We start from the raw sequence: 26,012 nt of genomic DNA on the forward strand, positions 1-26,012 counted from the left end.
ACTTGCTGCTCTCCTCTGATCCAGGCACCTCGGTCGGCAAGCGCTGAACTAGGGCCTGTAGGGCTCAGCCACCAGGGCTGGCATCTGCAGAGGCACTGCCAGCCCAGGGCTAGCACGGAGGGACACCTTGGCAACCTGCCTCTCCCTGCCATGTCAGGGAGGGCACTTTGTCATGGATAAAGATGGAGCCTGGAGCTCAGAGTAAATTTTACTGAAAACAGGAAACCACGAAGCCGAGGTGCATTCACTAGTAAAGATCCAGAGACAAGAGCTTGAGGCCATGCAGGAGGAAGCTGGGGAGGAAATGTGGTGGCTTTCTGCTCTGGGGCCTCCTCCCTCTCTCTATACAGAGGCAGCTGGGCCTGGGGTATGGCAGCCAGATTCTTAGAAGTTGTCTCTGTCTTGAGGTCAGAAGCTGGGGCCTGGGCCAATGTAGCCTCCCCATTGCACAGGAACACTCTTTCTGGTCTGTGGGCATGTCCTGCAAGCCTGGGTGGAGCCTGGCCCTGACCCAAGCAGGTGTCACCCTCCCCATCCCTGCCCACTAGGCCCCCACAAGCTGTGAGAACAGCACCCTCTTTCTGTGACAGCTGGCACTGAGTGTCCACGGCAGCAGGTGAGAATAGAAGAGTGGACCCCCTGGAACAAAGCAGGAGCCAGGGTTCAGGGTTCTGGCCGCTGGAGGTGTCAGTGTGGTCTTGTGGCCAGAGGCCCACACTCACCCTCTCCTCAAGGCCCCCAGGCACAGCAGGAGGCCCACACTGGCCTACAGCCTTGGGCCTGAGAAGGGAGCTTGGAAGCAATGTCACGCAGCCGGGGGACTCCTGGGCTTCAGCTGCAGGCCCTGGTTGTCAGCCCCAGGCCCAGCTCAGCAGAGCCAGCATAGGCAGCTGGCAGATGAAACGCCCAGTTGAAAAGATGTCCCCCGCAGTGCGGTGCCCTGGGGTCCTGCCCAGCTCCAACACGTCCCCCCAGGCCCCACCTCCCGTTTTCACCCCAGAGTGTACAGAGATACTCCTCTCTGTGCTTTAAAACCCTTTAATCAAAATTCCACAAAGGACTCCCTTCATATATGTGTATAAAACAAACCCAGGTCATGCCCTGAAGCAGGAGATGGGAGGAGAGCAGACACAAGCCTTTCTATGGACGTGCCCTCTCCTCCCACCTGACAGGGTCACTCTGCAGTGAAGGCTCAGCACTGACTGAATGGAGAGGACTAAAGACTGGGGGGGAGGGGGGGAGGGGAGGAGGGCTCCCTAGGCCTCAGGCACCTCGGAAGCAGAGCAGGGATTGAACAGTCCCTTACAATCCATCCACAGGGTTGGGACTGCTGCCCACGTAGTTAATAGCATGCCCTCTTCCTCCTCAAAAGTGTCACAGTTCGGGCAGTACATTATGTGGTCACCATCTCTCTTGACTACATGGAAGAGGGGAGGTGGAGCCCTCTCTCTTACCTTCCCAGCAGGCCCCACTGGCTTGCCCTCACCCCCATCTGCGGTGAGTAGTGCAACCTCTAGCCTGGTTCCCATTGCCCAAGATGCCAGTTGGCTCACAGTGACCACCGTGCCCCAGTGTGTACTTCCTGTTTGGAGGCCTCTGGCCAATGGGCTCTGGGGACCAGAGTGCAGGCGGTGAGAGCCCCAGATTTGCTTAACCTGTTGACAGATCCTCAGAGAGTTTGCTGGTAGGAGGCAGCTGGGGAAGGCTCCCATGGCCTGGGGCCAGGCAGGCCCAGCCCCAGAGCCCCATGGTTACAAAGAGTGGGTCTGACAGATGCACAGCCCCAGGCAAGGTGGGAGAGCTGGTCTGCCACAGTTGGGAGGAGTCTCTCCACATCCTGTCCTGTGTCTCTTGCCTGGGAGGATAGCACTGGGAGGTCTACCCGGAGCCCAACTATGCTGTCCGGTCCCAAGGCTCATGTCCCAGGGAGAGAAGCCGCCACAGAGCTGGCAATTCTGGGATGTAGGTCATTTAGCACAGTAGCTGGTGAATTTCCAGTCTCTGGAGTGGGGTCTCAGCACCCCAGCATCCTTGAGACAAGAGTTGAGCAATCCAACACCTCCCTTCTGTTGTGTAGTATCCAGAGGGGTTGAGGGCCTGGCCATCAGGGGAATCTCAGAGTCTAGGCTTAGAGCAAGAAGGAAGAAACCAGGGCCAAGGCCAAGGGACCACTCAGAGGGCCAGCCCTGCCTTAAATGCACCTGCCCAAGGCCCAGCTACAACGGCCCACTGGCCCCCAGCTGGTCTAGATGGCCTCAGAGTTTGGGGAGTCAGGAACAGGGTCTGCAAAAGAAAGGAGAAGCAGAGTGAAGGGGGGAGTTCCTCTGTCCTTCATCCCCCAACCCCACACCATGAGCTGTGAGGACTTCCCAGGAAGGGTAGGGAGTGAAGCTCCTGCCCTGCAGGCCATGGAGAGGTCATGACCTTGCAAGCCATCATGCTGTGAAGGGGGAAGAAGCACCAACCTAGGGAGGGGAAGAAGACATCCCCAGGGCCTGGCGGAGACAGAGGAGTGTTGGGTTCGGAGAGCAGGTGCCGCCCAGACTCAGAAGGCTGCCGCTGGGCCACGTAGGACAGTGGGGGCCTGGGTTTGGCCTCCGGCATCCTCTGGGAGGGTGGAGAGATCTCAAAGCCAGGATTTTCAATTCCTTGAATGTTGCTGCTGGAAAATCAGAATTGAAGGTTATCTGTGCTGCATGGGACTTGACCTCCGCCCTCCCCACCAGCCCCACTTCTCTGCTCCCTTCTCACCAGCCTTCCCACCCAAGCCATAGCAGGAAGGGAGGATCTGGGACCAGAGAGAAAGGCCATGGGCTGCACTCTCCCACCTGAGCTGAGGGCATGTGACCCTTTTTTTTTTTTTTCGTAGGGAAAAGTGTATTTGCTAGACTTTCATGACCTATCCTGATTTTAAATCTAGAAATAAGAGCATGATTTATATTAGGTAACAAGCATTGGTGAATTTTACAAAAGGGTGATCACATAAGGGGCTTGCTTGTTCTCAGTGTTCAGGAGACACACTGCAAAACCTCTCCGGGCATCTTGGGCGTTTTCAGATGCTCCACCAGGGAAGTCAGATTTCTGTTACTACATATGTTAAATGTGGGGATAAGGCGCTATGAAGTGGCTGCCCATCGCAGAAACAGGGTTCATGTAGGGTTTCAGAGGACATGCTCAACATGAGTCGTAGCACAGCCCCAGCTGGCCCACTGCACCCCCTTGACCCTTCTCTCAGTGCAGTTCTTCACCTAGCTCCACCCTGTGGTCTGACCATCTGCCCCAGGCCCAGGCAGGAAGCCCAAGGCCAGGCACTCCAGGACACTGGCCTCAGGAATCTGGGGACAAGTCTCTCTTTGGTCAGTAGAGTTAATAGCATTAGGACTGGATGTCCCCACAGCTTGTCTAGAGCTGAAGGGGAGGCATTCTCTTCCCCTCTTCCTGCTTGGGAGTAGGACAACGTCTGAGGACCCTTCCCACTTTGAGATTCTAGCAGGACTGGTAGCAGGACTTCCTGTGACCTGTCTTGAAACACCCTTTCAAACACCCAGGGGAGCTCTGAATCTGGCATTGCAGGTACTGGGGCCAAGTTCCTAAGTGTGGCTCATTCCCAAGCATCCCCTGCGTGCTAGGCTTCCTGCCAGCTTCCTGCCCAGAGTGCACCCACACACGTTCCCTGTCTGTTCCATCCCCAACCTGCCACCCTGCTCTGAGCCCCAGTCAGCCTCTGCCTTTGTGGTTTGCAGTGGCCTGACAGCTTTCTCCTTGGGGCACTCTGCCGAGAGGGGCCACAACTCCAGGTGTGCTGGCCTCCTTTGCATGTTTCAGTGTCTGTTTGGGCTCAGCTGCTTCCCCCCGACTCCCCCACGCCAGCCTGGCTGACCACTGAGGCCCAGAGGTGGGTGCGTTGCTCATCCAGGCAGTGTTGGAGCTCAGCCTGCTGGGTGGGGAGTGGCAGGGAGAACAGCCCATCGGCACAGATGTGTCAGCCTCAGTGGCAGATGGCAAATGCCTTCTAACCAGTTGTGCCAGGCAGCTAAACAGGGGCCCTACTGCAGAGAACTATCTCTTTCCTGACAGCTGGTCCAGGGCCCAGGAAGGATCAGGAGGCCATATCTGTGTTCTCAGCCCTAACCAGTGACCACGGAGAAGAGGAGAAAAGATCCTGGTGAAGGCAGGAGAGTAGATCTGTCCTGGCTAATAGCTCCTCCTCCCCCTTATGCATTAACTGCTGCATAAATAGTTCGGATGTAGACGCTGACCTACAAAGACAGCAGTCCAGGGAGAGGCAAGAAAAGAGACAGCCTGCCAAGCCTTGAGTCAGGGTGGGGGCAGCTGTGGGAAGTGTTCTTGGGAAGGTCTCCAGGGCCTTACCTGTCCATCCGCACCAGCTCCTGGGCACCTAAGGACAGACAGACAGAGAAGCTAGTCAGAAAGAGAAGGCTTCCCCAGACAGTATAGCTGCCCTCACTGGCCGATGCCCCTGGGGGGGCAGGAGCAAGCCCGGGCAGGGCCGTGCTCAGTCCTGGATCCTACTTCCATTGGCTCAGGAAGCCCGTATGGCAGTTCTCTGCGTGTCTACCCAGCAGGTGAGGCCTCTGTAAACGGCCCATTTTGACCAAGGATAAATGAAATTTGGACTGCATTTTACAAGAATATAGGAAAACATTTGTTACCAGGAGACCAAAGGCAGCCAGTGATTACTCCTAGGGCTTAACTTGGTGATACTAGACATTCAGGACCAACCAAAGGCCTGGCTCCAGAATTTGCTGTTTGGAAATCTGTCACGTTCTGGTGGTCACCCATGATTTACCGTGTGGGAGTGTTGCAAGATCACTTCCTAATTAGAGTTCCTGGTCCTCTGTCCCATCCTCCACATTGCCCAATAGTGTGGCTTCCAAGGCAACATCTCTTAGACGAACCATAGGGGACCTCAGACCCCATCACTTCTCAGCCATTCTGCTACCCTCTACTTTGCATCTAAACTGCTGTCTTCCTGCCCCACTTTTGTAGTTCCCCACCCCCAAACCGACCAGATGCAGCGACCCCAACTTCCCTCTTTCTTGCAGCTCCCCCACGTACTCCCACAGATTCTTCTCGTTTTTTTTGAGCGCTTCCCTGCTGATTACGATGAGGAAACAAGCAGTAGGGGAGGGGCACAATAACAACCCCCAGGAGGAAGTTGCACAAAAGTTCCTGAAATCTCTGAGGTATCGGAATCATGGCTCCTTGTTTACTGGGCGACTGTGCGTCAGGCTTCATGCAGGTGTCCACGTTCCCTCAGTTCCCCTCTCCTCTGCCCAAGGGAAACCGAGTCCCCGTCTAATACAAGAGGGTTTGCTACACCCGTTGCCTCCGCAGTTCATTGCCTTCCTCAGTGCTCCCAACCCTCTTTCTCTCTTTTTGTCCTGCCCAGAGTGCACCACACACACTCCCCATCCACTCCATCCCCAACCTGCTGCCCCGCTCCAGGCTGCTCAGCCTCTGCCCTGTGGCCAGACTCCTGGCACTTCTGTTCCCATAATTCCAGTAACTGCTCCTCTAGAGTCTAGATCAAGAAAAATGACCTGAATCTCCACTCCCTGTCCATTTTGTACCTAGTTTCTCTAGCATCGTCCCCCCTGGCATCTCTTGTGTCTGTCTCTAAGCCTTCGATTATACAACTCATTTTTCCTTCTTCTTTTTTCTTTTCTTTTTTGGAGACGGCAGGGGACTGGCCTCAAAAAAATTTTATTAGATAAATTATTGATACCTTTCTGTTACCACATATATTAAATCTGGGGATAAGGTACTGTGATAGCCACCCATTACAGAAACAGGGTTCATGTAGGGTTTCAGAGGATATGTTCAACACTGGTCATACCGCAGCCCCAACTGGCCCACTGCACACCCTTGACCCATCTCTCAGTGCAGTTCTTCAGCATCCAGCTCCTCTGTCCCCTCCTCTGGGAAGCCCTCAGACTGCAAGTGTCCCAATGCTTGGAGTAGGAGATACTGTGTGCTGACCCCAGGCTCTCCATGTCCTAAGGACACCCCCACAGAGTTTTGGCCTGGGGATGTCCCCTCTGATTTTCCTCCCTCCAGCCTGGGACATGAGCAGAGTCTTGACCCAATCCCTGGGGACCCTGAAAGGAATGCTATGAGGCACCAAAGCCCCCCGCCCCTACCCAACACCAGCCTCTGCCTGGAATTTGTTTCCCAGTTCCTGCTCCCTGATGGAGGCAGCCTTGTGGTCTGGAGTAAGGGGGCCAGAAAGCACCTCTTTATTTGGGAGCCAAGCCTAGCTGGGCATGTCTCCCTCCTCGTCCCTTCCCCATCTCCATGTAAGTGCCACACGGATGAGCAAGGGTTGACCACAGGCTGACCACAGCTCTGCAGCAATTTCTCTCCCTGGTTGAGCCCCTGGTTTCCCCTTTCTGCTCCAAGCCCTTTACCCTCCCCCACCCCAGACCCAACTCTGGGGTGTTTCTGTAGATAGGCTGCCCTAGGGTTTTGTGAGAGGAATAAGGGCATCCTGAGAGGAAGGGAGAGGTGGCCATAGCCCCTGAGTAACCCACAGACAGAGGGACAGAGGGGTATCAAGTTGTTACCATCCAGCCAAAGGAAGTCAGGTGTGAGCCAAAGCCACCTGGCGACAGAGCAGTGGACAGAGGGGAAGAGGTCAGGGAGATGATGCAATGGTCCCCACCTTCCTGCTCCTGGAAGGCTAAGACTGGCCGAGGCTCAGGGGTGGGGTCAAAGGAAGGGCAAGGGGCACTGTCACCCAAAGAGATGAGCGAAAATGTATCTGTGGCCATGACTTGAAACCTGGCTCTACCATGTCCTCACTGGGTGGTTCCTTAAGTGAGTTACTTACTCCCTCTGTGGTTCAGCTTGCTCAGCTATAAAATGGGGACAATGGTAGGACCAAACTCTTAGAGGTGTTATGAGGAGTCATGAGAGAATATATACAGCAAGCCTGGCATGGTACCTGGCACAGCAGTCCTATGGGTTAGGGGTTGTTGGCTTTGAAGCTCATGCTGATGTGCATCTTTATTACTCAGATTCTCAGGATTATATTCCCGAGAAGCGTGAGTTGAAAGCTCTCTGAATCTTAGCTCTGCCACTTACTGAGTTACGTAACGTTTTGTTAGTTATTTAACCTGGCTGATCTTTGGTTTCTCACCCATTATCTGAACCAAACTGTCTCCAAGATCCCTCCCAGTTCTGAGAATCCAAAGGTCATCTTGTCCCAACGATTACTACCAAAACAAGCCTACCCATACATTAAATCAGGTCCCCAAAGGATCTCCAAGTTTCCGCATTTTTATAAACCAATTTTATAAACCAATTTATACTCCACATGATTAGTCAGCCGTTCAGCAGATATTTATTGAGCACCAAGGCAGCACTGCCAGGGGCTGGTGGGCACTCACACCATAGAAGTGGCACACCTGGGTCTCCTCTCTCCACCATGGAGCCCAGTCCTTGCAAGGACTGTAGCAGCTCCTGTCTCTTGAAGAGCAGGATTGTGCCTGTCTTTGGCCTTTGGGGCTGAGCAGGGGGCTGGGGCAGGTCACTCACACATAACCCAGACAGGCAGGGAGGAAAGGGATACTCACGGCGGTTGGAAGCCACCTGCCTTTGCTTGTAGACCAGGAGCAGGATGAGGGGGAGACAGAGGATGCCCACGATGCAGGCGCTGGTAGCCAGGGCGGCAGCCGTAATGCCTGAAAGGACAGAGACGCAGCCCAAGTGAGGCCCCATTACCACTGTTCCTCTTGAGGGGAAGCTGAAGCCCAGAGATGAGGCCAGGAAGCAGGGGGACCCATCTTTATCCAGGCCCCACAGCCAGACCCTCAGTAACTCACAGAGGCATGAAAGGTCTGGGGACCCCAAGGCGGGCCAGAGCACCCAGAAATTAGGCCAGACACTTACAGCTGAGGCAGCTCGAGGGAAGAGAGAGAAGGGTCCTCATCCCAGCCCACTAGGAACAGCTTGATCACCCTGGGCTACAGGTGGTTCCCTAAAAAGGGAGAGACCCCATGCCACAGAGTTCAAAAGGAGTCAAAAGGAGCCCAGGTGATGAAAAACTTTTGGAAATAGTGGTGATAATTGCACAACATTGTAAGTGTAATTAATGCCACTGAGTTGTACACTTATAGAATTTGCCATTTTAACCTTTTTTTATTATATATGTTTTATCACAATAAAAAAAAATGAATAAAAAGCCCTATTTATCCCCTGAGAGATTCCTTAGTTCCAGAACAGGGCCTCTGAAAATGAGCTCACATGTACAATTCACAAGGAAAAAAGCTTGGGATGAGAACTAGGGAAATGTGAATCCTTGTCCAACATTTAAAAATTTTTTAAACCTTATAAATGACAAAAAAAAAAAAAGTATAAGTTAAAAAAAATATTCAAAAGTTTCCTCCTCCCCCTCTTCCTTGGCCCCCTGGAAAGACATAATCACTGTCTGCAGTTTTCTTGTGTATAGTCTAGATACACCGTCTGCATATACAGCATATATGGGGTCACGTGACAAGTGCTTTTCCCACTTAGCACAGCGTGGACACCTCTCTGTATCGGCACTGAGATCCACTTCATTCTGCCTAGGGCTTTATCACACGGCTCACCCCAAATTTACTGAAACAGTCCCCTGTTGGTGGGTATGTAGGTTGCTTCCATTTTTCAACATAACTAATAACGTAGCAGTGAACTCCTCGCGTAGGCATCTTTGCTCACTGGGGCAAGTACATCCGTACATAAAACCCTAGTCGTGAAAGTGCTGAGCCAAAGCATATGTGTATTTTCTTTCAGGCTATTGCTAAATTGTCCTCCCCCAAAAAGTTGTACCTCCTCACGATCCCACCAACAGCATGGGAGGTTTGATTTATTTCAGTCCATCTGCTGACTCCAGGAGTTTAGCTGGGAACAGACGTGCCCTCAGAACCACAACCAGCGTAAACGCATTTCCTTCCCAATTTTGGCCCTTCCCTCTGACCAACAAAGATGGGCTGGGATACCTTACTTGGCCCCGGGGAGCTTTGGAAAGGTGGACATGCCTCAGTGTTGCCTTTGCACTACTTATTTGGGAATAAAGGCTGTTTTTATATCTCATTGTGTTGCTGAACGACCCAGCCGTGTAAACAAGCTTTCGGGGGTTTGTTCATGCCGAGGAAGAGAACAAGCTGTTTTCAGGCGCTTTAGAAGTACCCGCTGGTACAGGAACAGTTGCTGTGCTCATTACAAAGCAAGTTCAACTCCACATTAAAGCAGGTTCCCCGCAGATCTTAGCAAGGCTGCACTTTGACGTGGAGTACTGAAAGTAAAATAGTCTATAATTCAGACGTTTGAGTATCTCTAAACCCCAACACAGGACCTTATTGTGGGCACAGAGAAGCTGGCTGCAAAGCGCTCTTATCTGGTCATCAAAGCAGGTCTCTTCTGGACTGGTACTGAGCAGCATTTGGTGTAGTCAGTCAGTGACCACTGAATCCGGCTCCCTGTCGGCTTGGCGCAGCCTCTCTGCCTGACTGCTGTCCCCAGGCAAAGACTCCCTGTTTGTGGCCCTGCTACGGGATCAGGACTTGGTTTCCTTACAACCTGGGCTGGGAGTTGAGGCTAGGGCCAAGAGACAGGGGTCTGGGGACAGCTCTGTGGACCAGCTGCCCTCTGAGGCAACGGGCTCCTCTGCAGAACACAGCCTCCCCACTCCTCCATGAATGTGGCCAGTCCCTGGGGGGTCAGGGCGGGAGCATAGCCACCAGAGCCAGGCTCTTGCTGAGGAGGTGATCAGGCACTGGCAGAGGCAGCTGCCTGGCCAGCACCAAGCAGTGTGCCAGGCCCTTACACAGCTGGGTGGGATGGGAGGGCCTGGCCTGCTCAGTGAGTCTTTGTCCCGGGCCTGCCAGCACCCCGAGGGTGTATATGGAGGAGGGAGTTCCGTGACACTGCCTGGTTCCCCAGGAAGAGGGCTGGATGAAAGCAAACCAAACATCCTGCTATGCTGGAGGGTAGGGAGGCTGCATCTCAGGGAGATGGGCTGCCCAGCCCCCTTTCCTGGATTCAGTGAAAAACCACAGCCCCTCAGCAATTCAGGACTCCTTGGGTACCACCTTCCTCAGTCCTACTCTTCTCTTGTCACCTCCCCTGCTGCCGGAAGCCAATGTGGGCATTCAGATGATTTCATAGACCAAATCCCCTCCTACTTCCCAAAGATAACATTAGGAGACTGGGGCTGCAGTTAGAGAAGGAAAATTCAAAGAGCTTCTTGGCTGTAAGCGTCATGAACTGATCAGGTGCCAAGGCTAGCTGTGAGACACCTGTCTTGCAGCAGGGACTGGGCTCTTTCCAAAGGGCAGTGGGGGGCAGTACCCAGTGGCCAGCCCTGGGGCCTACTAAGCACATGGGTCACCAGGCACTTGTTTCTAACCATTAGAAAACAGGATGTGTATCCACTGTCCACTGCCATCCACTTGCCATCCTGCCTTGGCACAGGGGAAAGGATGACTCATGAAGCCAGACCTAGAATTCTGCATTAGAAATAATAATAGCTAGCAGGTACACAGCACTTACTTGGTGCCAGGGATGGTTCTTAGGGCTTTCTTTACATAGAGTTACCCATTTTAGCCTCATAACAACTGGGAGAGTATGATTATAAACATCATTTCCATTTTATAGATGAGAAAACTAAGGCACAGAGAGGTTAAGCACCTTGGCTAATTTCAGAATCTGTGCTCTTAACCACTTCACTGTACTGCCTTTCACTGGAATGGAATCAAGTTGCAAATATGGCCAACAGAATACTTAATTTTTTAAATTAGTTGCCAACATTTTAAAATTGAGAGAGTTCATGTAAAATCTGGACTTCTGGCTTTGCTTGAAAATTCAGTGGCTCTGGCAACCCTGGTCCCCCCTCCTGACGCACAGCGGTTGGAACTGCACTTACAGATGCAGCTGCCTGCTCGCCAAGGTCTCTATCTCTCCCTACTGTCTCACCCACCAGCTCTCTGACCCTGGGGGCATTTAAAGTTTTGATCCCTGACTCAGCACCTTAGGTAGCACCGATTATCTCTCTGCTAGCAGGGGAGGGACTCAGTTGCTCCCAATTGCTCAATGGACACATGGTGCCCAGAGAATGGAAGCACTTACCAAAGCCCCCACACCCCACCCGAAAGTACAGCCAGGTTCCTTTTCATCTGAGACCACTTCCGCTCTAGTGCCAAGACTCCACCACAGCTGTAGTCTCCAGACCTCCAAAACAAAGAGTCTGGAAGGGGATTGAGAGAGGAGTCCAGAGCTCATTGAAACTATCCCCCTGCCTTTGACAGCTGGGACAGAAGCAGACATGTCCCTTTGGCCCATAAGGAGCCAATTTCCTACAGCCTATAGCTTGGGAAGCAGAGGCCAGAGTGAGGCTGCACATCCCTGTGAATTGGAGAGGAAGGAAAATGTCAAAACGTGAGAGCTGACATACCCAGCAAAGGAAACCTGACCCACTCTTAACAGTCAAGTTCAAGGTTCTGCCTCACCCTTGGGCTCTTATCAGCCAGACTTCTGGCATTTCCCAGGTGATTTCTGTTCCCTTAATTCCAGCAGTTGCTTCTCTAGAATCTAGATCAAGAAAAATGACCCAAATCTCTACTCCTCCATTTCACACCTGATTTCTTTAGCATCATCCCCTCCGGCATCTCTCATCTCTGTCTCCAAGACTTAACTCACACACCTTGTTCTCAGAAAATTAGCGTTTATAGAGGGGAGGGCCCCAGCACTCAGGCAGGGTTTGCACACTGAGAATCAGGTACTCTGACTTCTCCTCTTGGCTCAGGGAGTCTGAGAGACCGGGAACAAGTCCCTTCACCTGTCTGAACCTCAGTTTCCACATCTGTGAGATGGGGACAGTAGCAGAGGTGCCTGTTTCTACAGAAGCTCCTGGAGGCAGAAGTGGGGCTAGCGGTTGCTCAGATAGATGGAGTCATGGGGAAGTGAACACTCGTGGAGCCCGCCAGGTGAGGCTCACCCGGTCCTATACACAGGGACACATGTTTGCACAGTCGTGAGACTGCTGCATGGGAAGGGAGGGGCTGCTTGGGGGCTCCCTCTCCACCCTCCTCAGGGAGTCGCCGGTGGAGAAAGTGAGGAAGGCAGTGGCTTGGTGCCGAGGCCACACGTGAGCTCTGTGGTGTGCAGGCAGAGGGACTTATTCTTAGCTCCATGTGGGTCTGGCTCAGATAGAACTGTGTGTTCTAATTTTGTTCCTGGCTGGTCCATTGTTTGGGTCAAAGAAAAAAGAATAGTTTGAGTAGAAAGTCACCACGGCCTTTTAGTAGGGCTTTGGCAGGGGCTGTAGTTGAACTGTTCCCAGTCCTGGCCTCTGTTTTCGTCTATGTCCTCCTGGAGGGCAGGAAGGAGGCCTGCACTTTTGTACAGCTCAGGACTCGGCAGGGGCTGGTCCACACTAGATACCCTATAAACACTAATGGAGAGAAGGCTGAGGAAGCCAAGACCTTCTGCTCTCAGAAGAGGGGGCGCCCCTAAGACGTCTACCCTTTGCCTGCTGTCTCCAAGCTGCTGGACATTCTTGCCTGACAAGTGCCCCCATGCCCTGTAGGGCATCTCTGGACCAACACCAGGGGGCTGACTGCCACCCATGGCACTGCACATCTAGGCTTCTCCCCAACCGTGGGAAGAAAGTGACATTCCCAGCGTGCTTCCCTTGTCGGCTGTGTGAGTTGAGGCGAGTTATGTCACCTCTCTGGGCTTCTGTGTCCATGTATATAAAGTGAAGACAGTGACACCTGCTTCACAGGGTTCTTACAAGAAACCACTGATACTTGGAAGGACTTGGCATGGTGTCTGGGACATAGTAGGAGCTCTAGAAAAGGCAGTTCTGTTCGCTTTCTGAGCCTCTTCCTCCTCCCTCCCCCACAAGCAGAACAAAGAAATTTTAAGTAGTTGAATCCAAGCCAAGAGGACCCCCACACACACAGCCCTCCAACCTTCCCATGTGGCAGAGGGCTGGTGGATAGGAGCAGTGCCCACAGAAAACAAGCTCGACAGCTTGTGGCACCCAGGACCTGTCATGTTGGCCAAAGGTCACGGCCAGGGCACAGCCCCACCCAGAGAGTCAGGAGCTAGGGTTCCAGGATGCAGCTTCCTCAGGCTTTGGGCCTTAGACAGAGCATGGGCTTCTGGGGGTTGCAGCCCAATGGCTCAGGTGGAGGAGGGAACAAAAGGGAGGGGCAGCAGCAAACGAGGAGGAATAGGGGTTCTGTGGGCTTGGGGTGATGAGGTCAAAGTTCAGGATGGGGTCTGGGTCCAGGAGGAGGACAGGAGAATAGAGAACCCAGAAGGACCAAGAGGGTGGTTCCTTACTTTCACTCTCCTTGGAGGAGGGTGGGTACGCGATGCAGTTGGATGGTGCTTCTTCGCCTGTGGGAGCGAAGAAAAGGGTCATTAGGTGGGCGTCAGGCTCAGGAAGCCAGGGAGGCTTGTCCAGGCTGGCGTGCCTCACTTTTGTCACAAGTACTCATGCTAGTGTCCCCTTGGCAGTGTTGGCCCAGCTGGAACCTGCAGGCACATGCACGCACAAGGGCATGTTCTCACTGCACGGCCGGGCATGCCCTGCCCACTGTCGTGCCACCCCAGGGGCCTGTGGATACCTGCCCTCACCCACACCTCTGTCTAGTCCACTACCCCTTGTCTTCTCACCTAGACAGACAGACAGACAGACAGACAGACAGACAGACACACACACACACACACACACACACACACACACACACACACACACACTGCTGTGGAACTGTCATGAGCAGTCACACTCCCAGCCCAGGATCATATACCCTCTCCCATTAAAAAGCCCCACCATCATAAATAGAGCCACCTACACCCTTCCTCTCCATCACAATGAGCTAACCAGAGAGACTGAGACAGCATCCCACCCCATCTCATTCACTCACCCTGTAGTACCAGCGCCACCCCCCACAGTCACACTGTCCTTCTCTCTGCTCACCCTTCCAGTCCAGCACAGAACCACACCCACAGGAACAACACCTCCCAGCTGTCCTGCAGAGGAAGCCCTCACCTCTCTGCACCTGCAGCTCCATGGCTCCATAGACCCGCTGCTCTGAGTGGTGGTGCCTGATCTCCACCACCAGGCAGCAGTAGAGGCCACCGTCCAGCAAGGTCAGGTTGCGCATGGTAATGGTGAAGTTGCCATGATGGTCCGAGGCTGACTCCAGCCCGTGGCTCTGTGCCAGATCTTGACTGGAGTTGGCCTGGTGGCCACTGTGGTGCAGGTGAAGGTCCTGGAATGTGAGGTTACGGATAGGGCGGCGCTCCGAGCAGACCTGCACCTCGCCCCGCGAGCTGCGGTACCAGGTCTTGTAGAAGGTCACTTCGTGCCCTTTGGCCATGGGGCCCAAGAGTCTGCAGGTGAGAGTGACATTCTGCCCCTCGGGACACACGTACAGGGAATATGGCGTGGCGACCTTGAATGCTGTCACCAGACCTGCTCAGAGAGATGAGAACATGTCACCTGCTTGAGACAGCGCCACTCCCAGTGCCCTCTGAGTAGGGAAGAACAATGGCCTAGGGTTTCAAAGATGCAAGTTCGCCAGCCACAAGCTCCAGGCAAGTCAGCTGACATCCGCAAGCCTCAGCTTCTTCACTAGCTCACAAACCCGACTCCATCCCAGGCTGTGTGGGAGAAACCACAGGAACTTCCCCCAGGTGAAGCTGGACAAGGTAGAGAGACCCCAGGCAGGCAGTGGACTGGGCCCAGCCAGTATGTGTCCCTCTGCCCGGTGGCTCATGTGCCCTGGACCCAGCTCCCACCCCTCTGCTACAGGCACTGTGGCTCTGCCCTGGCCTGGCCCCTGGCACTTCCAGCCTCCATGCCCGGCACCATCAGGTGGGAGGCAGGTTGGGGAGTAGAAGGCTGTTTGGGAACAGTGGTCCTTTGCTCTTGACCACCCATCTAGGGGCCATCAGCACCTCTGGGCCTGCCCATTCCTGGGGCTGGCCGTGCCTCCCCACCTCCTCATCAGTGAGCACTAATGGAGCATCTCCCTGTGTGAAGCCTATCCCAGGTGCTACATCTCACTTGGATGCTGAAGATGTGGCCTCCCCTGGGAGCTTATGACCTAGCTGGGCAGACAAGTCCTGCGTCTTGACAAAGTAACCCCAGAGGCTAAAGGGTAAACTGGTGCCAGCCTTCAGGGCACTTGGAGGAGAGAGGACATGGCCTTCCTGGGGATAGTCAAGGGACTTCTTGAAGGAGGGAGGGTCTTTGGGGTTGATGGATGGACAGGATTCCAGCAAGTAGAGAGGGTGCCCTGAGTCAGGTAATGGGGAAGCAGGAAAACCAAGGTGTCTCAAGGGCAGGGTTGGGGAATGCAGAAAGGTCATCTCATCCAGGCTCCTGCCTGCCACCCAATCTTAGAAATATTTTCTTTTTCATTGTTTTCAATAAGCAAGTGAAGCAATCCCCTCGTTCTCTTTACCCTACCCCAATCTCCCAGCTTTTAACCATGTTGACCCCCAAAAGCACTAGCCCTTAAAAACAGAAAATTCTATCTAGCTGTGAGCCTCAGCTTCCTCTTGTGTGCAATGCGGGAAATATTAGCTACAACACAGGGTTGAGAGAGGATGGAGGAGGGAAAGAGGAGGACATGAGATGTGAGCTCTCATGCCCTCTGCAGACACAGGAGGGATAGCTGTGATGATTAGATATTAGTGGTACTTTAATTTTGATTGGCATCTTAGGGGCTGTTGTGGGCAGACAGGGAAGAATTTGGAAATAGGTACAGGACCCAAATAGGTGTGTCCTTTCCATTGCCATTGCCTGAACCCAAAATAACAAGGTCACTTCCTTCTCCAAATGCCCCTTCCCTGCCTTTAGAACCCATCCCCCACCCCAGTTCCCTTGAAGAGCTGAAATCCTGGTTCAGTCAGGAGAGAGGCAGCCTGGTGTAGCTTTGGCATTGACCCAACCTGCACTGGAGCCCGACAGCTGTGCATTACTTAGACTCTGAGCCTTAGACTCCTCACTGTAAAGCACAGAAGGGGAAACATGTCCTGTCAGAGCTGAGACAGAGTTACAGATAATTTATGTGGAGTGCTCTGAAAGTTGGTCCTTGATACCTGGGAGCTAACTCATTTCTGCAACTCAAGAGATATTTCCTTCTACATAATAGAATGGAGAAGCCAGCTTCAGATTCTTTCCTACTAAGGTGTGAATGACTGACAACAGCTGTAACCCAATCTTGGCATATTTAAAGCAGAGTGCAAGAAGGCAGCAAAGTCATGGCCTGAAAGGATAGTTCTGCAAAGGTGGAGTTTAAGCCCCAGAAGGCAAGGACAGCAGATACACACCAGAGCCTCCCACTCACTCTACCCACATGTGAGAGGGAGCCATGTTTTGGAGCCCCAGATTTTTGGAAAGTCATTGCTAAGGTGAGCAGAGATTTCAGAACTACTTTAGCAAGATGCTGAACTCCTTTTCAGGCAAAAATATAGAAGCCCAGAAAGGGAAAGTGGTTTGCCTGAAGTTCCAGAGGGTGTGAACTCAGAACCTGGGGTATAGGGGCTTCAGGTAAAGCAGGATCTAGCTAGAACTAGAAGAAGAAGAAATAGCATGTATTGTGCTATGCTAAGTGCTTTATGGGCATGTCTAACGGCCCTGTAGAGTTGGTGTTATCTTTATTCCTGTTTCACCAATGAGGAAACTGAGGCACAGAGATGTTAAGAAACTTACAGAAGGTCACATAGCAAATAAGTATGAGAGTCAGAATTAAACTGAGGCACTTAGACACTGACTGACAGAAAAAATTTCAGAAACTGGCAGCATACAGGCCATACCCAGCCTTCAAACATATTTTATTTGACTCTGAAAGTATTTTACATTTTTTTGTAGATCACCAACATTTAGAAACCAGGAACTTGATAGGAAAACTCTGACCTCTAGGTTCTCTTTGAAAATCAAAAGATTAACATTAAACCAGCTTTCCTACAAGGCAGTCATCAGCTTGAGCTGAGTAGCAGCCTCCCCTTTAGATGGGGAACTGCCATTCCAGCTTGCCACAGTCCCCACTACTCCCTAGTGTCTCCACCTGGCCTGCTTCACTCCACTCCCTCACCATAAATGCCCCGTGGACATTTGAGTTTCTGATCCATGACTGTGGCTCCTTGGGCTAACCAGGGAGGGATTCTACTGCCCAAGCCCATTGTCCTACAAATGTGACCCTCAGGCTCAGAGAGGAGCTGACCTACCCAAGGTCCCCAGTGGAAGCGTAGCTGTAGAATTATGGCTGTGCCAGTAAATGGAGGTGGGGAGTTGCTACAGAAAGGATCTTCTGAGGAAGAGCAAAAACCTACCCAAAGAGTAGACCCCGGATTATCTCTGCCCTGCACACCCCCTTTCCTTAGCAGGCCATGTGGCAGCTCCCACCAGCATCTTTCCCAGCTGGTTTTCCCTTTTCCCAAAATCTTCAGTCCCAGAGCTTCCCCCAAGGGTGGGGGCTGAATCCAGATTCAGTAGCATTTGCTCATGCACACACACCTTGGGGGCTATGGGGAGGCTGGCTCAGTAAAGGCCAGGGCCGTAAGTCTGGGGTGGGTGGAGGAGGACAGGCAGAGTTAGAGATGGAGGCAGAAGGAAGAAGTGGAGCACAGAGCTGAGTGGGGTGGGGATGCTACGTGGACAGAGGTGTGGTTGGGGTAGGGCCAAGATGCTGGCAAGATGAAGCTTCCTTGTGGGTGGGGTAGGTGTCGTGAGAACAGGGAGGTGGGGCAGGGTGGGAGCAAGCAGCAGGGCCTCCAGCAAGGCGGCAGGCCCAGAGCCCTCTGGGTCCAAGCAACGGTGTTAACAACCACAGAATGAGGAGATCTTAGCCCGAGAGGCAATTTACTTGAGGACTCACAGAGAGTTAATAGTTAGAGTTGGGGAGAAGCATTGCTCAATCCCTAACACCCTATATGCCCCAGAAGGATCTCTTCCCCTTTTAGAAAAAGGAGAAGCTTCATTGGACTTTAGGTTTGGGTGTGGACGAGAGGGAGTTCAATTTCAGCAAAAAGGCCAGACAAGAGCGGGCCAGGCATCCACAGGGTTTGTCCTGGAGGAGAGAAAACATCTTGTTTGTTGTGTCTGAGACTCCAGCCAGGACAAGGCGTGAAGGCAGCCTGTCCTTAGGGGGACTCTCAAGGGCACGGCCTTAGGGAAAATAGCACACATGCCCCACGCCATCCACAACTGCACATGTGCACGTGTGTTATCAGGGCCTATAAATAGCCCATCTGGAATTATAATTCTTCGGCAGGAGGATGTTGCTTATTGTCAGGAGCAGATCCTTTTGGACACCTGGGGCATTGTCGGAGAGTAGGGGGAGTGGGTGGGGAGGAAGGCCCCTGGCTCCAGGGTGGCCAAGGGCATGTGGGACAGGAAAATGCCCCCCGCCCTCGGTCTGAGCCTGTGTCCGCATGGGAGCCATGCATCATTGTGCTGTACTTGGGGCCCAGCACCCAACTCCAGCTCCTACCAGCTGCTGGGTAAGGCAGCAGAAGCAGCTGGAGGAAGAATGCTGTGAACCTGGGAAATTCTGGGTCTCAGGATTACTACTTTGGCCTGAGGAGGCAGATCCCCAGGCCCTAGTCCTCACTTAGCCATGCCCTTGCTGTGTACCTCTGGGCAAGTCCCATCCTTCTCTGATCCTCCCTTTCTTCATCCTATCTTGAGAGACTCCCCACATTCCTAGGCCCCCTCCAGCTCTGAAACCCTGTGTCAGGTGAGAAGGATTGTCTTTCCTCAGAGCAGAGGAAGGAGGCAGGAATGAGCCACAAAGGTGATCATGAGCATTTGTGAGCACTTCTTACATGTCTTTATACTCACCTCATTTAATCCTCATAACACCCCTGATGTAGGTATTATCATCCCCATATTTTAAAGATTATTTTAAAGAAATAGACTCAAGAGAAGTTAAGCGGTTTGCCCAAGGCCATAAGGCCCCATGTGGCTGAAGTGAGGCCCACACCCCTGACACGCCAGCACTGCAGACAGGAAGAGCCCCCCACCCCCAAGCAGGTGGGGCTGATGCCTCATCCTCCAGCTACTTAGAGAGTGAACTGACCTCCAGTTGACTTCTGCACTCTCCACACAGCCATCCTTACTCTGCCTCAGACCCAAACTGAAAACATCTTTCATTCCATAAATATTTACCAAGGTCCCAACATGAGCCAGGCCCAAGGCAGAGAGGCCATGGGGGTGCAGAGTTCCTTAAGGAACTTCTGCTCAGAATTTAGTCCTGCTTCTGCCGCTTTCTAGCAGTAGGATCCTCAGCCACAGATGGGCTAAGCCTCTTGTAATAGTTTCTGTTCCAGGGCAGAGGAAAGGAGCTCTTGTTTGGCTTCATCTCAGGATGCAAGTTTTTGTGATCTTCCCTCTAGCAGGCACGTTGTGAAACCCTGTGGGTGTGCACGGGATGGGTGTGTGTGGGTGTGGACAGGCCTGTATATTTTCCCTAATGGGGCGTGAGCTTGGCCTGCAGTTGCCAAGGCAACACCCCAGCCTTTGGAGGTGGGTCCCAGGCCTGAGTAATCAGATGAGGCCCCACCCAAACAGCTGAACTCTGTCCAGCTGCTAGGGGTTGTAAGTAAACAGTTACTGATGGCCTGCTGTTGCTGGCCCTGGGCTAGGTACAAAAGGCCCTCAGAGATACCCTCACCCTCCGAGGGGGCCCCAAAAAGACATGGACCTGGTCTCCAGCTCTCTGCCAGGCCCTGTCCTCCAGGACAGTCCATGGAGGGTATAAGGAAAGGCTAGGCTTTGTCTTTATCACAATGCAGAATGCAGCGGGAAACAGAGGCAAGGACCAAGCAGGACTGGTCCTGATTCCAGTGCTAGGCTCCAGGAAGTAACCCTGGGGTGAGGGGCTGAGGGCCCAAAGCTGGCAGGTCCACCCCTAGGGCTCCGTGGCTAGTGAGGACAAAGGGTATCTCAGATGTGTTTATTGATACCTGCCCCCGGCAGGAAGTGGCCATTCACATCAGACCAAGGAGACAGGGAAGGGGAAGCCAGGCTCTATAGGAGGAAGTGGCACTTCCAGCACCTTGGGAAAGCATCGATGCATCCGGGGCTGGAGGCTGTTGGTCAGCACACCTCCTCGGGGAGGGCCTGGGCGGCTGGCCAGAACCACACCAGTGGATGCTTCTCTGGACGACTCTTTCCCCAACTCTCCCATGCCCTCCCTGAGGACGACTGTATGTGGCCCAGACTACCAGCCCCAGCCAGCTACCCTCAAGATCCTGTGCTGTAAAGACTTCCTAAGGTTCAGATTCACATCTTTCTGTGCTCTAACCTCAGTTGAGGAGTCTCAGGGGTAGTGGTAGTAGCTGGCACTTACTCTGTGCCAGCATCATTCTAATCACTTTCACATGTATTTGCTTATTTAATCCTCCCTCCCTAGGAGGTAGGTACTATTATCATCTCCATTTTACAGATGAGGAAACTGAAGCACAAAGAGGTTAAGTAACTTGTACAGAGTCTCACGAATAGTAAGTGGTTGTACCCAGGCCATCTGGCTCCAGAAGTCTGGAGTGTAGAAGTAGCCAGGGATTGACTGGATGCTCCACCTCCTTCCTGCAGATGGACAGGATGACCTGGCCAGCGAGGCTGCAACTCCCTCTCCCGCTCTCCCTGTGACTGTTGGAACAACAACTTGGCCCCAGTGTCGGGAGAGGACCCAGCTCGAGCCACTATATTTATCTGGGGGAGGCGACAGAGGCTGGGAGAATTAGGGACAGGAAAGGCCTGCCGACCCTGTCCTGACTTCTTAGGATCATGAGCACTGTTCCCTTCTCTCAGGAGAGCAGAACCATCCCCCTGCCACCAGCTGCCACTCCTCACGATGGTGCATGGTGCGTCTGCTTCTGCAGTGAGGGAGGGGAGCTGACGATGTCTGTAGGGTAGGTAGTTTTACTTTCAGTTTTATGGCATTAAATAATATTGAATCACATAGAGAGAAGTTTATTCCCTTTTTGATTCTCTTTCAGTCCTGATTACATCAAAGAGAAAGTCCCAGTTTGATGCCAGTATGTCTTCAAAGCATCTGTTACTTGCTAAGCTCTTTTTTTTTTCCTTTCTTGCAAGGTACAGCAGGCTTAGAGCCTTCCCCAGGCTATAGTTTCCAACTAAAATTTACCTTATTTGGTTTTCCTATTATGTACTTTTATGGTTTTGTTCTATTTATGGCAAGTGATACTGGCTTTCCATTTATGGCAGTGATATAAAGTTTCCTTCAAAAATCTATTTACTTAAGTAAATGAATAGATTTCAAGAAAGTACATATGGTGATAGGCAGACACTGTAGAAATCCCCAGAGTGATGAACAAATGACTGAAGGTCAGGAAACATCATCATAGAATTACCCTTCAGATGCGAGTGGTCAGCCTTGCTGAGACCATGGCACCCAGCCTGCCCAGGGCTCAGACAGAGGGGATGTGTGGGTTTGTGGTCCCACAGTAAGTGAACAGCAGAGGCAGGACTTGACCTTCAGTCCGCATGGGAAATAAGATCCTATGTAGAAAGGTTAGGGGACTAGGCTGGCTTGGTCAGAGCAGGGCAACTTCAGTACTGAATTCCTGACGGGCACAATGGTGGCCCTTGTCTTTCTGGGGATGGTCAGCCAAAGAAAATATGCTGAATGTTAAGATCAGTTGCAAGAAGGACCCCAATGAGTCCAGCAAACTCTAGGCCCAGCTTGCCTCGAAGCTGCAAAGTCCCCATCTCTGGGGACTTTAGGAGGAGAATCTACAGGCCCTTCCATGGATATTTCACACTGTAAGGGCCTAGAGGGGACTGGGCCCAGCATGCAAACCTTCAGACTTCCAGGGTTCTAGAGAGTCCTATCCCAGGGAAACCAGTCAATGCCTTCCCATGCTCCGGGCACTCCGCCAGACCCTACAGACAGCAAGGAGCTCAGATGGTGAGCCGATGGCATGCGGTCTCCAAAAGCCAAGAGGCAGGATCATACTACACAGCGTTCACCAGGTGCCAGGCACCGGGTTAAGTGTGCACTGACTTCACAGCAGCCCTCTGAGGGAGGTGCTATCATCACCCCTATTGGAGAAATGAGAGAACTTGCTCAGGGATGCTGAATAACCTGCCCAAAGCCACAGACAGCCGAAGGCCATCTTGGGATTTGAGCGTAGGTCTTGACTGACCCCCCAGGCCAGACTGCTAAGTACCAGGGCTGTACGGGAATGCAGGCATACAGGGCGCACAACTCCAGGTCTCTCACTTCACCGTTCCCACACAGGCTGGCCTCAGGAAGGCCTTGGGCATGCCAGTGCTGCTGCTAAGGGGATCTGAGGGTCCATCAGAAGCTGTACCGTGGATCTCTAGTTAATCCTCCCCTGGTAAGGCCAGACTGCTCCTGGATGAACAGTTGGCTTAAAACCTGGGGCCTCAAACTCAGTCTGTGGGCTTGGTCAATGCTGGTTGAGAGGGGCACTGCCAGTAGACCCGATGGGCACCGAGGACCGTTTCCTTCCTCTCTTATTTCCCTCTGTCTGCTTGGACTAAGATCCCATATGTGTGTGCGTGTAGGAAGATAGCCTCTTTCAGCCTCCCAGCCACGTACATCCCACCTGGGCCACCCTCTCCTGGGGAGATTAGGCCCCAGCAAGGAACATTTGCCCTGCTTGGGGGAAAGCAGGAGCAACCAGCCCTGCTCAGCAAGGGGCTCCCCAATATTGCTGGGTGCCCCAGCATTGAGTAGATGCCTCCTTAGGCCCGTGGGCTGGCCTCAAGGCTGCTTCTCTCCATCCCAGGGCCTCTGGGCAGAGGATTGTGGATTTCCTAAGAGCTGATCATTGATGTATCAGAAGCTTGCACCACTGGGTTACTCAACAAGGTCCTGCAACCCTGTTTACTAGGAGGGGAAGATGGACTCTCCCCTCCCTGGCCCCAGTGTGCCTCAGTGGGCTAGCACCAGAGTCTGGGACTCCTGGGTCAGCCTGTGAGGACGTGGCAAAGTCAGTAACTTCCACAGGTCCTAGGGATGCCAACAGGGACAGGAGAGGCTCTCCCACCCTTGGGGTCTGCTGGGTCCTGGCTCCCTGTGTGCCTCCTCAACCCATCTCATCCTAAGTCAGGCCCAGGAAAGGGTCACCTGCAACTTTTCCTGGGCTCCTGAGTGCCATGCTCACCACCACCATTCTCCATGGTGTGGGCCCAGCCCCAAGAGCTAGAGAACAGGTCTGCACCAGCCATTTCCATCTCACCTTCCAAAAGCATAAAGGCTTTGTTTAACCTTGAGCAATCCTGCCCAGGGCAGCCGGGCACCTCAGCACACTGGTGAGCGGGTCTTTCCTATTCACGGACCCTCTTGGCCATACCTGCAACCAGGCCTCCCCATCTGTTGTCCCCCTTGCTGCACACTGTACTGGAGAATAGGATGTACATTGATTAGCATACCCATATTACAGTTAAGAATACTGAGTCCAGGGTAGTTCAAAACTAAGAGAATTCTCCTGACTCCTTTCAGTGGAAAGCTGCTTCAAACCCTAATTATGTCCCTGAGCTGGGCCCAGGAAGAGATGGAGTCCCAAGCTGATTAAGTAGCCCGGACCTCTAGGGGCGAAGTCTCCTGGCTGTGTAGACGATATGCAGTGAGGGGCTCTGAGCCTCTCTGCTACCGGGTGCTCTGCAGGCTGGCTCCCTAGCCCTAGTTCTCTAGGACTCAGTTTCTCAAACTGGGGCTGCTGAACAGAGAACAGCCCAGGCAAAGGAGGACAGGTTGGGGTAAGAAAACTGAAGGGCCTCTTGGGGGGTCACTTGGAGAGTATGGGGCAGGGCAGGTGGTCTGTGGTGGGCGGGATGCTGGCCTTCCTGCCTGCCACCGTGCCCTGCTCCTTTGGGAATCAGTGTCCACCATGAGCCATGGCTTTGGTGCAGACATTGCTCCCTCACCCCCTTTGGCTCTTCCTGGGGAGCATCCAGTTCAGGGCTTAGGCAGCTCTGCCGGGGGTTGTGGGCTCCCTCCTCCTTAGAGCAGACCCAGGCCAGCTTCCAAGTGCAGAGACAACCTGCTGCCCGCAGGTTCCCCAGTTTGTTTCTCAGGTGTTTTCCAGATTCTCTCAGACTCCTCCTCTTGCTCTCACCCTGTCCTGCCCGTCCTCCTGTTCTTCTGGCTCACCCATTGGGTCCCTTGCCAAGCTCCCCACCTCCCTCCTGCCTTCCTCAGACTCCCTGCATGACTCACACTTTCCCTGAGCCTTCCCAGGGAAAAAGTTTGGAGTTTAGTTCCATAGGCTGCCTGCTGGCCCCTTCTTCCCTTGAGATCCAGCTTCTTCAGTTCTGGGCAGGCAAGAACTAGGGGCCAGGCTGTGAGTACAAGGACCTTTGCCCCTCCCACCCCCATCAAGGACCCCCTGTGTTCTGACAAGGATACTACCTGGTATTATGACAGTCTAGACTTTGGAGGCGGAAACTGGCATTTCCCTGTGTATGGCTTCTGTGTCTGAGCTCAGGAAACTGAGGCCAGAAAGATGCTATATGTTATCCAAGGACCTAGAAGGGGCTCAGAGCCAAGCTGGGAAGTGTCTCACATTCTCCCCAGTGCCCCACACTGGTCCCTGAGCTACAGCTTTGCTAGGATGCCAGGAACCAGATGACCACAACTCTCAGCCATCAGACCCTCAGGTTAAGGACCAGATGGGCGCCCATGTGCAGAAGCAGACCAGTGCCCACACTGACCAGTGCCCACCAAAGCTCAACCAGGAGTGTCACCAGGGTACTTGGCACTGGCTAAAGAGTACACAACTCCTGCACCATGTGAGATCCTGGAGCCCTGAGGCGGGGCAGGGAGATGCCACAGGTGTGAAAAGTTAGTGACACCCACTAGAACACAGTGGTCTGTCTCCACTGTGTTTACCTCCTATTTTACAGAAGGTGCTCATGCCCTGGGCTCTCTGAGCAGGGAAGGGTTGGAAAGGCAGCTGCTTGGCAGCTGTCCGAGCATACAGATATGCCAACTGCCTAGCCAGGGCACTTGGCAGAGAGCGGCTGCCCCCTGCCAAGCAGTCCCAGCAGCCTCCCTGCCGCGGGATGGGAGTCACGGCATGCTGAAGGGGACTTCCAGGGCGCCCCCATCCGACCTGTGACCCCACCCTGCCCGCGGTGTTCCCAGTACTTCTCCCCAGCACCCAGGCTCCCACCAACCTTACCTCGGGAGGCAGCCAGGAAGAAGGCAAGCAGCACAGGCCCCCAGTGCCGGCTGCCAGCCTCCGGGACTGGGGGGACGCCCATGTCGCCGTCGGGCAGAGGGTCGTCTAGGACAGCCGGGCCTGAGCGGGGGCCCCGGGGTGCGCAGGAGGCACTCCTGGTTCGCAGGGAGAGGACGGGACGCGGCTGGCGGGGAAACCTCCAAACAAGTGAGTGTCGAGCGAGTGAGCGCAGCGGGCGGCCCGAGAGCGGCCCGCTCCGGGGTTCCCACAGCGCCCCCGAGCGGCCGTGGAGGGCACTGGCTCTCCAAGGGCCCCGTGGGAGGGGCTTCCTGCTGACTCACAGTGGGCTGGCCCTGTAGATAGGGGAGCCAGGCAGTGTCCCAGAGAGTCAACGCCACTTTATTGCCAGTTTAAAACCTTTTCTATTCTCCTCCATTCCTGTTTGCAGAGGATTCATATTGTTGCAAAGCCTGAGAAGTATATCTGTGTCTAATTTAGCATGATAAAAAGTCATCATAGATTCTATCAGCCCTCACCCACCAGCAGGGGCTTGTACCCAGCATTCTCCCGCCCAGTAGAGGAATGAATGGATGGATGGATGGACGGATGGATGGATGAATGAATGGATGAATGAAATCTGACTTTTGTAAAGAGCTAGCTGAGTTAGAGCAGGCTTGACTGTAGCTTCCAGAGCCCGCAACACCCCCATGCACATGCACACATTCACAGATTCGGCACAGGTGCAGGAGTACACAGCAGGCTTGGCACATCTCTACACTGGGACACACACACATGTGTATGTGTGCATG

At 53.4% G+C, this 26,012-nt stretch overlaps 2 protein-coding genes across 13 annotated transcripts in view; one reads left to right on the forward strand and one right to left on the reverse strand.

Moving 5' to 3' along the window:
* Nucleotides 1-26,012, forward strand: part of CDH23 (cadherin related 23) — a 389,679-nt gene that overhangs the window by 325,805 nt on the left and 37,862 nt on the right. Inside the window, exon 1 of one of the 11 annotated variants that reach the window (XM_010963218.3) lies at nucleotides 25,279-25,410. The exons of the other annotated variants lie outside the window; for them this stretch is intronic. The gene's annotated coding sequence lies outside the window, so the exon portion shown is untranslated. Of the gene's footprint in view, nucleotides 1-25,278; nucleotides 25,411-26,012 lie in introns of those variants that run through there. 11 annotated transcript variants of the gene reach the window in all.
* Nucleotides 1,023-25,335, reverse strand: VSIR (V-set immunoregulatory receptor). Of its 2 annotated transcripts, none has more exons than XM_045522748.2 (7): nucleotides 25,204-25,335; nucleotides 14,066-14,491; nucleotides 13,354-13,410; nucleotides 7,599-7,706; nucleotides 4,372-4,399; nucleotides 2,466-2,659; nucleotides 1,023-2,283 (listed from the first exon to the last, which is right to left on the reverse strand). In XM_045522748.2, exons 1-7 carry the CDS (start codon nucleotides 25,283-25,285, stop codon nucleotides 2,246-2,248), a joined length of 933 nt encoding a protein of 310 aa, XP_045378704.1. In that variant the 5' UTR covers nucleotides 25,286-25,335; the 3' UTR covers nucleotides 1,023-2,245. The 2 variants fall into 2 exon arrangements, with proteins under 2 accessions (XP_045378704.1, XP_010961518.1); XM_010963216.3 differs by having other exon boundaries at nucleotides 2,466-2,662.

The sequence above is a fragment of the Camelus bactrianus genome, chromosome 11, assembly GCF_048773025.1.
Source record: "Camelus bactrianus isolate YW-2024 breed Bactrian camel chromosome 11, ASM4877302v1, whole genome shotgun sequence".
In the NCBI taxonomy this organism is placed as follows: Eukaryota; Metazoa; Chordata; class Mammalia; order Artiodactyla; family Camelidae; genus Camelus; species Camelus bactrianus.

What these genes read in the sequence shown, in the direction of transcription:
- VSIR (XM_010963216.3), bottom strand. Translation starts at nt 25,285, where the DNA reads ATGGGCGTCCCCCCAGTCCCGGAGGCTGGCAGCCGGCACTGGGGGCCT. An exon ending in GGAGCTGCAGGTGCAGAGAG is followed by an intron (nt 13,411 to 14,065) that starts GTGAGGGCTTCC and finishes TCGCTCCCACAG; the next exon opens with GCGAAGAAGCACCATCCAAC. An exon ending in GCAGGTGGCTTCCAACCGCC is followed by an intron (nt 4,400 to 7,598) that starts GTGAGTATCCCT and finishes GTCTGTCCTTAG; the next exon opens with GTGCCCAGGAGCTGGTGCGG.